The 12,820-nt window shown below is 41.8% G+C and overlaps 1 protein-coding gene across 4 annotated transcripts in view; it reads right to left on the bottom strand.

Moving 5' to 3' along the window:
* LOC111970758 (sodium/potassium/calcium exchanger 1-like) overlaps positions 1-12,820 on the bottom strand; it is a 197,565-nt gene that overhangs the window by 139,005 nt on the left and 45,740 nt on the right. For 2 of the 4 annotated variants that reach the window (XR_011480641.1, XR_011480642.1), the window contains exons 2-3: positions 3,852-3,949; positions 3,538-3,716 (exon numbers count right to left, since the gene is read on the bottom strand). Coding sequence is in view for 1 of the 4 variants with exons in the window: in XM_070445780.1 (XP_070301881.1) it covers positions 3,539-3,716 (178 nt within the window). In the remaining 3 variants the exon portion in view is untranslated. Of the gene's footprint in view, positions 1-3,537; positions 3,717-3,851; positions 3,950-4,397; positions 4,433-12,820 lie in introns of those variants that run through there. The other 2 variants (XR_011480640.1, XM_070445780.1) reach the window with 2 other exon arrangements.

The following is a 12,820-nucleotide window of genomic DNA, read 5'->3' as shown; positions in this document are numbered from 1 at the left end:
CGAGCATGAGAGAACACACAAGGGGTGAAGCCTTACACTGCTCCAGTGTGGAAAGAGTTTTACTACGGTTGGGGTTCCCTTAATCACATAAGAATATATAACACCACACAGAAGACAAGCCCTATCACTACTCCAGTGTGAAAATAAGTATTTGTCATTAGGGGACATAAAAAGCATGAGAAGAAAACACATGTAGAGAAGCTTTCCACTGCTCTCTGTGTAGAAAGATTTACCCAGTCATGGCATCTGAAAGCGCATAAGAAAACTACTTTTACAATGGGAGCAGTGATAAGGCTTTTCCCCTGTGTGTATTCTCTCATGAGATTTCAGGTCCCCTGATCGKGAAAATGTCCTTCCACACTGAGAGCATTGGAATGGTTTTTCCCCTGTGTGTATTCTCTTATGCTCGTTCAGGTGTGTTGACTGGATAAATCTCTTTCCACACTGGAAGCATTGGTAAGGCTTGTCTCCTGTGTGTATTCTCTTATGTATTTCAAGGCTCCCTAACCGTGTAAAACTCTTTCCACACTGAGAGCAATGATACGGCTTCTTCCCTGCATGTGTTCTCTTATGGTTTTTCAGGCTCCATAAACGGGTATAACTCTTCCCACACTGTGAACAGTGATGTCGTCTCGCTGGTTCAGACGTCTCTGGTTCCTCTGAGTCTGGTCTCTCTTCTGCCAAAGACAAACAGAGTGATTAAAACAGGGAGACCTGAATGAAATCTCCACATACATTTGTCATTTTAATCATTTAGCAGACCCTCTTATCCAGAGAGACTTACAGTCAAGTGCTCTTAGCATGTGATGCATGTGCTCCATTGTTTACATGACCCATGTATTTTACACTGTGTGGCTTTAAGGGAATAGTATGGTCACTATCCAGAGCAACTTGTTAGTGCATCCATCTTAAGGTAGCTAGGTGAGACAACCACAACAGTGATAGTAAATACAGTTTCCCTCAGTTAGTGCATCCATCTTAAGGTAGCTTGGTGAGACAACCACAACAGTGATGGTAAATACAGTTTCCCTCAGTTAGTGCATCCATCTTAAGGTAGCTAGGTGAGACAACGACAACAGTGATAGCAACCACATTTTCCCTCAATTAAATGTGCTAATTTATAATGACCTGGCCTGTGTCCCATAATAGAACCAGGCTAATAATGACTAGCCATCTGTTAAATTAGCATTCCCCTGTGTTGTTACATTGATTTAGATTTATTTACTGTAACAGCAAAGAAAAGAGATACCACGACAACAGAACAAAAACGCGAGGACTGATTTCCCCCATTTTATTCAGGTTCTCTCTCAAAATCACACTTTTCAACAGAAAAACATAATTGAATGTTCTAATTCCACAACAAGCTTAAACCACATGAGGGGAAATCTGGGGAAATCTAAATGTTTGTGTGTAGTTACCCTTTAATTCAAGTGGCACCAGCCAGACAGCCTTGTTGGCACCAGCCAGACAGCCTTGTTGGCACCAGCCAGACAACCTTGTTTGTCGAGCAGTGTTTCTATAGCGCAGTTGTGATGGGGAGTTTTCAAAACAAAATGGCCAATGCATTGATGCAAATAATCACGATTCTGCCAGGTAGGCAGAGGATACTTTTTAATTGTCTTTCCATCTACCCGAAGACATAAGAATCGCTAACGGCTATAAGTCTACCCGAAGACATTAGCATCGCTAACGGCTATACGGCTACCCGAAGACATTAGCATCGCTAACGGCTATACGGAGTGGTAGACATATAGACCATTGTAACATATAGACCCTACACCAGAAGACATAAGCATCGCTAAGCTAACGGAGTGGTAGACATATAGACCGATACACCGAAGACATTAGCATCGCTAACGCTATACGGAGTGGTAGACATAAGACCTACACCAGAAGACATTAGCATCGCTAACGGCTAATACGGATGTAGACATATAGACCCTACACCAGAAGACATTAGCATCGCTAACGGCTACACGGAGTGTAGACATATAGACGATAAACCCGAAGACATAAGCATCGCTAACGGCTATACGTCTACCCGAAGACATTAGCATCGCTAACGGCTATACGTCTACCGAAGACATTAGCATCGCTAACAGCTATACGTCTACCGAAGACTTAGCATCGCTAACGGCTATACGGAGTGGTAGACATATAGACCCTAAACCGCACACACAGGGTTCAACAATCAAGGAACATTTACCAACGGCAGACTGGGTTCAGCGCCAACTGAAATTTACTGTCCGGGGGACAAGATCTGACGATATGACAGGAAAGTTAATGATGCGTGCATCATTTAAATAGCAGATTATTTTATCTTTCATTTGCTGGCTGAGCAAGGCGCAGGAATTCATATAGACATTGGCAAGTCAACGGACTTCAGCCTTTTTCAAGCACTTTCATTGTAATTTCAAGTACCGACGTTTTAAGTTAATTGTTGTAATAGCCTATAGGATAAAACTCTCCCCAAAATGATGCTAAAAAACATATGCATTAGCCACTTTAACAATAATGTTTATTCTTATTTTGCCTACCCAATGGCATTATGCATTGACGTTCACATAATTAACATTCTAAAATATGTCAGAATAGTGGGCATTGCCTGACTAAATAAACAGCATGCTCCACACACACACTAATGAAGTCTGTCCATCAGTCTGTCCATGTGGTAGTAGTCAGTCTGTCCATGTTATAGTAGTTCCAGTCTGTCCATGTGGTACTAGTCAGTCTGTCCATGTGGTATAGTCAGTCTGTACCATGTGGTACTAGTCAGTCTTCCATGTTACTAGTCAGTCTGACCATGTGGTACTAGTCAGTCTGTCCATGTGGTACTAGTCAGTCTGTCCATGTGGTACTAGTCAGTCTGTCCATGTGGTATACAGTCAGTCTACCATGTGGTACTAGTCAGCTGTCCAGTGGTACTAGTCAGTCTCCAGTGGTACTAGTCAGTCTGTCCCATGTGGTACTAGCAGTCTGTCCATTTACTAGTCAGTCTGTCCATGTGGTACTAGTCAGTCTGTCCATGTGGTACTAGTCAGTCTGCCCATGTGGTACTAGTCAGTCTGTCCATGTGATAGTAGTCAGTCTGCCCATGTGGTAGTAGTCAGTCTGTCCACGTGGTAGTAGTCAGTCTGTCCACGTGGTACTAGTCAGTCTGTCCACGTGGTAGTAGTCAGTCTGTCCACGTGGTAGTACTCAGTCTGTCCACGTGGTACTAGTCATAGAAATGATGAAGACTTATTTAGTCACGAGGCATAATGTGTCTAACGGTCACAGAATAAAAAAAAAAAAAAAACTTTAAAAACTAGTCATGTCGCAGACACCAACGCCACCCTACCGGATGAGCTAAAATACATGTTCTCCCACTTCGAGCATAAAGACGCCAGACTCAGATGCCGTGGACAACGAGGTGCTAAACAATCTGTCCCTAAAGCCAAACAAAGGAGCTGCCACCCGAGAACTCTGCTGGTTGTCCTGGTAACAGATACCAGTGAACAGATCTATTTATTTGTTCAAACTAAACTCCAGCACTTACTTTGATGTGTCAAATCTGATCCTTTCTTCTCTTCTCCTCCTCTCACAGTTCCACTCAGCCCCGTTGTTTTCCTGCAGTCCACCAGCTGCACAGACAACCTCTTCATACCCAGCAGTAAGGTGCTACCGGGAGAGGCACGACACGGGGACTCCGGGAGGGAGGAAGGGCTAGCGTTGTCCTGGTAACCATAAAGAGGGGACACAGACACATATCATTATGGATGCTGATGTCACTGTTGTCATGAAGTGCTTTACAGAAACCCAGCCCAGACCCCAATAGAGGAAGCTGTATGCTAGACCAGACCAAGCTGTACCATCTGGTGTTCTGATCTGGAGAGACTCTTCTCTGTCTCGTCAGCATCAGGATGTTGTTGAGGCTTCCCAGAGGATCCATGATAGTCGTGTCTCTCTCCTGTGTGAATGAGAACATCAAACACATGGTAAACTTATGAACTTCTATTGCGATCACAGTCTTACAAAAGGCATGAAAATGTCTAAAAAGTGCCTAAAATAGCCACTTTCATCATGATTTTTGTAAAATATTGTTTGTGTTGTTTAAAAGGGATGTTCCACGAATTGGGTGACTTTTGCATTCCCTTTATCTTTGATATTTTAAGAGTAAATTAGTGTAAATTATGCACCAATATTGAATTTTAAAAGCCTGTTATATTAGATGAGGTGCACTTTAATGTAGACCACATGGAGAATTCAATAAACCTAATATAAAAGACCCCACAATATATGTACCAATGGCAAATTCAAACTTTAACAATTCCTACAGTACTGAACAATATATTCAAGTGTAGAACTTCAGTAGAATGCCCCTTAAAAACCACACGTGTTTTTAAGACAGTACTCACTGGTGTTAATCTGATCTTCTGTCTCCTCCCTCCTCTCCCTTTTCACTTCCAAAACGTTCTTCCCTCTCTTTTATTGGGATAGCCTCCTCTTCCCTCTTTTACTCCAAAGGTTCTGCCTCTTCTTTCACTCATTCTCCCTCCTTCATGTTACGTGCACTTTCCTCCTTTTTCATTCCTGAAGCTTCTTCCTCTCCTTTACCAGAACTTATTTTTCCGCTAGTTTAGTGAGCTCATGCTCTGGGCGATTAGCCTAGTTGGCAAGTATGAAGTTACACATTCCCTAATTTAAGAAGCAAATTACGTTTAAAATGAACTATTAGATACGTAAACAGAAATTGTGTTCTAATACCACCATAATAATATAATATAACACAGGATTAGTCTAAAGAGCTTAAACTGCTCCTGTTTATGTTCGCTAGCAAACCACCCGCACGGTTGTTGAATCAGAAGGGCCTTTTGTCGTGTTGAAAGAAGCCTCCGCCCCATCCATTAAATTATACGCTCACGCAAGAAAGCATTAACCTGAAAAACTCACATTGCATTTTGCTGCACTGAGTGGTAACACAGATTGGAACAAAAATAAAGCCATGTCAAACAAAGTAAATTTAAAACAACACCAGATGTTATGTTCATGTTTACCTTCTTAGAGGCCAAAAGTTCCTCCAGGGTGACGCTGGCCAATTAGTATGACAGATTGTAAGCGGAGCGACATAGCTTGGAATAGCGCATGCCTCGTCAAATTGAACCAGGCTGCACGCTAACAACACCTCACATAATTCTCCCAAAACAATGAAAAACTTCTACCAGTGGCATATGGGACTATTTAAGGTGAGGTTAGCAACATAAAGCAGTGCCGCAGCTTTGCAAAAGGCAAACTATGGGACAGATAGGAGACTCTACCTGGGTAGAAGCACATGCCCCTTTGCCCTTCCTGTCTCTAAAGTGCCTTTTGGTGGTGGTATAATTTGTATTCATCTTTTTGTCACTAGGTTATTTTTTAACCCACTGCCTCAATCGTTTTTTAAATTCACCTCAGTGATTTGGTATTTCCTTCAACTTTCTGAAGAGGAAACAGGCCAGAATGCCCCTGTCTGAAGTGCATTTTGTCCTACCACTATGTGTACTGTTAGCGATGATGCAATGACAACATCTTCTGGTTGATGGAAAAGTTTTTACATTTACATTACATTAAGTTCAGTTTTTTCCCACAAACCTTTTCAACTTAAATTGTCAACTACAAAGTAGTCTATGGCCTACCTGGCAGAATGATATCACTGCTTATTGTGCATCAATCCAGTTGTGATTTGTTCAAGCAAACTCCTGCAATCACATGTGTGCTACAGAGACACCACTAACCAAGCAAGGCCTTGCTGGTGACTTGAATTACAAGGAATATGCTACACCTAAAAATGAAACTGATCTTAGATTTTCTCTCAGCCGAAAAAAAAGTGGTCCTGCCTTTTGTGTTGTTTTTTCTAATTAACAATGTGATTTTGAGAGCGAAACACTGAAGAAACAGAGACAATATCAGAAACCTTGGAAAATATAAACGGACGAAGAACGGAATTTTGAGAAATATATAATTAAAGTATTCTACTTTGATTTTCTCTCATTATGTCACAGCCAGAACTTTCGCTTTGGCGCTCCCCTCCTGTCCAGCCTCAGGCGTTCAGCCGTTGCCGCCCTTCTAGCTGCTCGGCCGAACCTATCTGCTAGTCAAACGCCTGTCACTCATCACCCCCGGCCTTCTACTTAGCTGCTGCAGAACGCTACTGCTGTCAACGCCCTTCGACGTCATCAACCTCCGGCCTTCTAGCGCTGCCGAACCTACTGCTGATCAAACGCCCTTCACTTCGTCACAACCCCGCGGCCTTCAGCTGCTGCGGAACCTACTGCTGTCAAACGCCCTTTCATCATCAACCCCGCCTTTCTATGCTGCTGCCGAACCTACTGCTGTCAAACGGCCCTTCACTCATCAACCCCCGGCTTCTGCTGCGTCGACTCTAACTGTTCAACAAACCCTCCCGATCAACGCCCGCGTTTGTTCTGCTGCTGCCACCACTAAAACCCTTCCCTCACCCCGGACTCTAGCCGCCACCTATCTAACGCTTCACACACCCGTTGTCTGGCCACATACAGACTTCATCCTCATCCTTTTATCCTCCGTCTGCCATTTGTCCTTTTGTGGAGTCATTTGTAAATGTTACTCTGTTTTCCTGAGAGGAATCTTCCTACTATTTCCTTCTGAGTACTTTATGATATGTTCACCCTGTTGCCTTTTTGTTTTGTTAAAATGAAGATTCAATTTGGAGCACAACATACGTTTGGGTTTCTGTTCCGCTTTGATCTGTTGGTGCTGAAATAAATTCAGGTCTTCCAACCTGAGACTGCAATCCTTCCCTACCCTAACCATCCCTATCAGGAGACAGTTTAACCATCTACTCTCCAAAAGATTCCTAGAGAGTGTAGAGCAGTGTTAACTCAATCCTACTCCTCTCTAATCCAGTAACAACATTATCTACGGAGAGTGTAGAGCAGTGTTAAGCCCAATCGTGGTTCCACTACCACCAACAGTTAACACATGATCTAAGGAATAGTGTAGTAGCAGTGTTTAACCTAGATCCTACTCCTCTCTACATCCATACACATTATTAGGATACAGTGTGAGAGCAAAGTGGTTAACACCCATCTATGTCCTCCCTACCACCAGTACAAACATATTATCAGGTAAGTGTAGAGCACGTGTTACCAAGTCCTGAACTCCTCCCTACACGACAGTAACAATTATCTGGATAGTGTAAGCAAGTGTTACCAAACCTGGTCCTCCACTACCCCGAACAGTAACACATTAAATCTAGGATGTGTAAGAGCAGTGTTAACGCAATCCCTACGTCTCTCACACTAAACATACTGAGAGTAGACTGAACACAATTACTCTTCTACCGAACACATCTAGGATAGTTGGTGAGCAGTGTTAACCATCACTGTCTCATACACCATAACACATTATCTAGGAGAGTGGTAGAGCAGTGTTAACCAATCCTACTCCTCTCTACACCAGTAACACATTATCTAGGAGAGTGTAAGAGCAGGTGTTAACACAATCTCTGGTCCTCTTACACACAGTAACACATATCTAGGAAGTGTGAGCGTGGGGGGGGGGTTTTTAACCAATCTAACTGCCTCTCTAACACCAGTAACACATTATCTAGGAGAGTGTAGAGCAGTGTTAACCAATCCTACTCCTCTCCGACACAGTAAACACATTATCTAGGTACAGTGTAGAGCAGTGTTAACCAAGTCTACTCCTCTCTACACCTGTAACAGCATTATCTAGGAGAGTGTAGAGCAGTGTTAACCAATCCTACTCCTCTTCTACACCTGTAACACATTTCTAAACTGGTAAGGACTGTGATTACGCCTTACAGTAACAATTATTGGTTTACGCAGGGAAAGCAAAGTGTGGAAACAGGGGAGACAGATTGGACATCGTGTGGATTAGATGAATGGAGGGGTTGAAGGTCAGGACAGATTCTAATCCCGGGAGTACAAGGTTTGGTATCCTGTTACCCGCTCTTTACTCTCTTCCTGTGGAACCAATAAATGTAATGGATTGGAGAGGAGGAGGAATGTCTTACGTGAAGATATAACGTGGGCAAAAAAGTATTTAGAGCCACCAATGAACCTTGTGACGAGGACGACTTACAGAAAACGTTTCAACCTCTGTCATTGCCAAAAAGAGGTCAAGTAACAAAGTTCAATTGAGATAAACTTTTGTTTATTGACCAAATACTTTATTTCCACCATATGCTTGCAAATAAATTCATTAAAAATCCTACAATGTGATTTTCTGGAATTTTTTTTCCTCATTTTGTCTGTCATAGTTGAAGTGTACCTATGATGAAAATTACAGACCTCTCTCCATCTTTTGTAAGTGGGAGAACTTGCACAATTGGTGTCTGACTAAATACATTTTTGCCCGCTATATCTGGATGGAACCAAATGTTGGTTTGTCTGAATTACAGCTGTTACAAAACCTTTTGGGAATATTAAACTTGGTTAAAGCTTCTCTAGTGTCCGTGAGTTATTACTGTGAAAAAAAATAACCCAACACAACCAACAACATAGGAGAATCCCTATAGAACATTTGTATGATCTAAATAGCAATAGGTCCAGCCTTTGGACTTTGTTTTCTAGATATGGCTATACTATATTGTGATCAACTACATCAAAGAAATCTGGGATACTGCTTTCAAACAAATTTCTGCAGCATTTAATAAATATATAGATCAACAATATGTTGATGATTTCATTTCTGTACTGTTTTGTAACTACCCTGGTGGTTGATTGATAACCTGATCAGGTTGCAGGCACTGGTTACATTCAAAGCTTTCTCTTGAGTGGGCACTGATCAACTTTCCTCCATTATAAGTTATTAATTAACAGTGCTGGAGTTCAGTTTGGCCCTGTTCTAGCAGTCTTGTAAAGAATAGGGGAGTTGACTGGACAGGCAATGTAACATCCATAATGTTTAAGATAAAGTTTTTTGTGTAAAACAAGCACCCTTCAACGGATATTGAAACTTTCGTCTCCAAGAACGAACTTTCATAAAGGTTTTATATATGGTCTATTGGTTTCTCTCCTTTTCCATTGGCATGAGATCCTCTTTCAGTGTATGATATTCCATAAACATCCATATCCACAGTCTAATCTTCTGTCCAACTAACAGAACTCTGCCTGGTTGTCCTGGTAACAGATTACCAGTCTATCTTCCTGTCAACTAAACAGAACTCTGCTGGTTGTCCTGGTAACAGATACCAGTCTATCTTCATGTCAACTAACAGAACTTCGCTGGTTGTCTGGTAACGAGATACCAGTCTATCTTCATGTCAACTAACAGAATCTGTGGTTGTCCTGGTCAACAGATTACCCTATCATCTTCCTGTCCAATACAGATCTCTGCTGGTTGTCCGTAACAGAATACAGTCTATTCTTCATGTCAACTAACAGAACTTCTGGTTGTCCTGGTAACAGATACCAATCTATACTCAATGTCAACTTACAGAATCTGCTGGTTTTGTCCTGGGGGGGGGTAACATATAACCAGTCCTATTCCTGTCCAACTGAACAGAACTCTGCTGGTGTCCTGGTAACCAGATACCAGTCTAATCATCCTGTCGACTAACAGACCTCTGCTGGTTGTCCTGGTAACAGATACGCAGTGGGCAGATCTATTATTTGTTCAAACTGAACTAACAGCACTTACTTGGATGAGTCAAAATCTGATCCTTTTCTCTCTCCTCCTCCTCTCAGCAGTTCCACTCAGCCAGTTGTTTTCCTGCAGTCCACCAGCATTGCACGACAACCTCTTCATACCCAGCAGTAAGGTGCTACCGGGAGAGCACGACGACGGGGACGTCCGGGAAGGGAGGGAAGGGCTAGTGTTTGTCCTTGGTAACCACAAAGGGGGAACAGACACATATCATTATGGATGCTGATGTCCACTGTTGTCAAAACAGTGTTTTACAGAAAGCCCAGCCAGACCCGATAGAGCAAGCTGTATGCTGACAGACCAACCTGTACCAACTGGTGTTTGATCTGGAGAGACTCGTCTCTGACTCGTCAAGCATCAAAGGATGGTTGTTGAGGCCTCCCAGAGGAATCGCACGATAGTCATGTTCTGCTGCCTGTGTGAACGAGGACATCAACAGATGGTAAACTTTATGACCATCATTGCAATCTTAGAGTTTAACAGGGGCAATAATAGTCTAGAAATGGCCACTTTCATTCAATGATTCTCTAAAATGTTCTTTGTGTGCAAATGTAAAGGGTCGTTTCCACAAAATGGGTGAACTTTGCCTCCTTTGATATTTTAGAGTAGAAAATATGCACCATATTGAATTTTAAAAGCCTGTTACTTAGATGAGGGGAACTTGTAATATAGACACATGGAGAAATTCAATACGATCTAATTGGAAAGAAGTCCCAACAAAAACATGTACCAATGGCAGATCGAACGTTAACACTTTATACAGTACTGAACACCAATATTAAAATATAGAAATTCAGGTAGATTGCCCCACAGTTCAAAACTGCCTAGTTTGTGCCCTGCTTTTAAGAAAGTACTCACGGTGTTAATACAGGATCTTCTGTCTCCTCCTCTTCACTCCCAAAACTTCTTCCTCCTCACCTTTATTGAGATAGCATCCTCTTCCTCTCTAAAAGGTTTTTCTCTTCTTTCACTATAACAGCCTCCTCTTCCTCCCTTTTCATTCTGAAAGATTGTTTCCCATACAGCAGACCCCTCCTTCATTAGCAAGGGAGGAGTAGTTTGGGTGTGCTCATTGTCAGGGATGTTAGCTAGCTAGGTAGCATTAGCGACTACCTAGTGGCTAGGCTCAGTATCAATCTTTAACAAGTTTGCAAAATTGAACAAGCAAATTAGGTTAAAGTTAAGCAGTTGATACGTCAACCGAAATTTGTTTAAAACACTGGGATTAGCTAATGTACACAAACATGGTCTAAAACGTAAACCTTTCAGTTTTAGTGTTGGCTAGCAAGCTACCGAGGTGGTTGAAAGAGTATCCGCGTTGTTGTTCCTGAAGAAGCGACCCGTCCAGTCCATTATACGTCACGCAAGAGCAACACCTGAAAGACGCCACTTCGCCATCTGCTGGCTGGAGTGGGTAACGCAGTTTTGGTAACAATAGTTACTACCACTTTTTGTATTGGAAAGAACGTCAATAAATTTAACAATAAGCTGATATATTTTCTCTTCCAAATAATACGTTCCTGTACACAGACGTAGAAGCTCAATATGAATATTAATTAATTAATAAATACTTATAAATAGGTAGTGTGGTTAATAACATTTCTCTGTTTTATTTTTCACATTAGTTTTTATCTAGATGTGACATACTATTCCCTTAAAGCACGCTCTATAAAATCAAAATCATCCTGTAAAACAACAGAGCAAAATGCATCCATGCAAATAGCACTTGATTATCTGTAGTGCTAACACTGAGTCTACAAAACATTAAGAACACCTGCTCCTTCCAAGACTTAGACCTGGCCAGGTGAATCCAGGCTAAAGCTATGATCCCTACTGATGTCACTAGTTAAATCACTTCAATCCGTGTAGATGAAGGGGGGAAACAGGTTAAATAAGGATTTTTAAGCTTGAGACATGATACATGGATTGTGCATGTGTGCCATTTAGGTGGAAGACCAAATATTAAGTGTCTTTGAAGGGGTATGGTAGTAGGTGCAACGCGCATCGGTTTGTGTCAGAACTGCAACGCGGCTGGGTTTTTCAGCTCAACAGTTTTTCCAAATGTTTACCAAGAATGGTGCCACACCAAACAGTGGTGGTCAGTGCCGTTTAAGATGAGGCAGGACGATTAGTTTTTTCATGAGCATGGCCTTAATTCTATTACAGGATATGGATGACTGTCATTCATATTTCACTCACCCTGTTCAATGTACAGCGATAGGTTTAGGCTACTACATGATACTAACATTCCCTATACCCATCATGAGGTAGCAACCTAGCCTATGAATGAAAGTTAGAATGTAGGTTCAACAGGTCGAGAGCAAATTTTGCGGTGACGAGACAGTGACACATGACAGCAGTGACACATTCAATATCGCTTGCACACTCTCGCCTGCATCTAGCTGAAATAGAGATATTACTGGAACAATTCAGGTATGTTTTTTCCATGTTAAGAACATTTGTCAACAGAATCGCGCGAATGAATACACCCTGATCATGCATAACAAACAGTTCCTTTCATAACAGCCACGTTTGTATTCCTTCTCTCCTTCCTCTCACTTTTCCCTTCGCTTCTGGACTTCAAATGCACAACACATCAGCTGTATGTGACCAGGCGAAAAAACCCTTCCAATCAAACCATACCATAAACTGCTACAACACAGCCTACATCCTTGTCACCTAATATTAGCTAAAGTAATGTCATAGTCCAACTAGCTAATAGAACTAACGCGTTAGTAAACCTGCTACAACACATGCAGTAACATTACAGTGTACAGTCAGTAAGCAGTTTAGCACTTAACTTGACTTGGAAGAGTTCCGAGTGTTTGTGTTGGATAGTCATAGCCAGCTAGCTAACATAGCATCCCTTTGTTTGAGCCAAGTTGTTGAGTAGGCTAACTAGATAGCTGCATTTGCTAGCTAAGTAAGTGAACTGAAAGTGTAAATATGTGACGGAAATATCTCTCTCTCTCGCTTCTCCTTTCATTTTGGAAATAAAATAATTTGTTCAAACTGTTCAACTTTGTCTTTTCTTCTCTTTGAGTCAACTACTCACCACATGTTATACACTGCAGTGCTAGCTAGCTGTAGCTTATGCTTTCAGTCCTAGATAATTCTCTGATCCTTTCCATGGTTGGACTATTGTCAGTCA

Source organism: Salvelinus sp. IW2-2015, linkage group LG11, assembly GCF_002910315.2.
Source record: "Salvelinus sp. IW2-2015 linkage group LG11, ASM291031v2, whole genome shotgun sequence".
Taxonomy (NCBI): Eukaryota; Metazoa; Chordata; class Actinopteri; order Salmoniformes; family Salmonidae; genus Salvelinus; species Salvelinus sp. IW2-2015.
The sequence above is the reverse complement of the archived record's forward strand: the minus strand, read 5'-3'. Positions and strand labels throughout refer to the sequence as shown.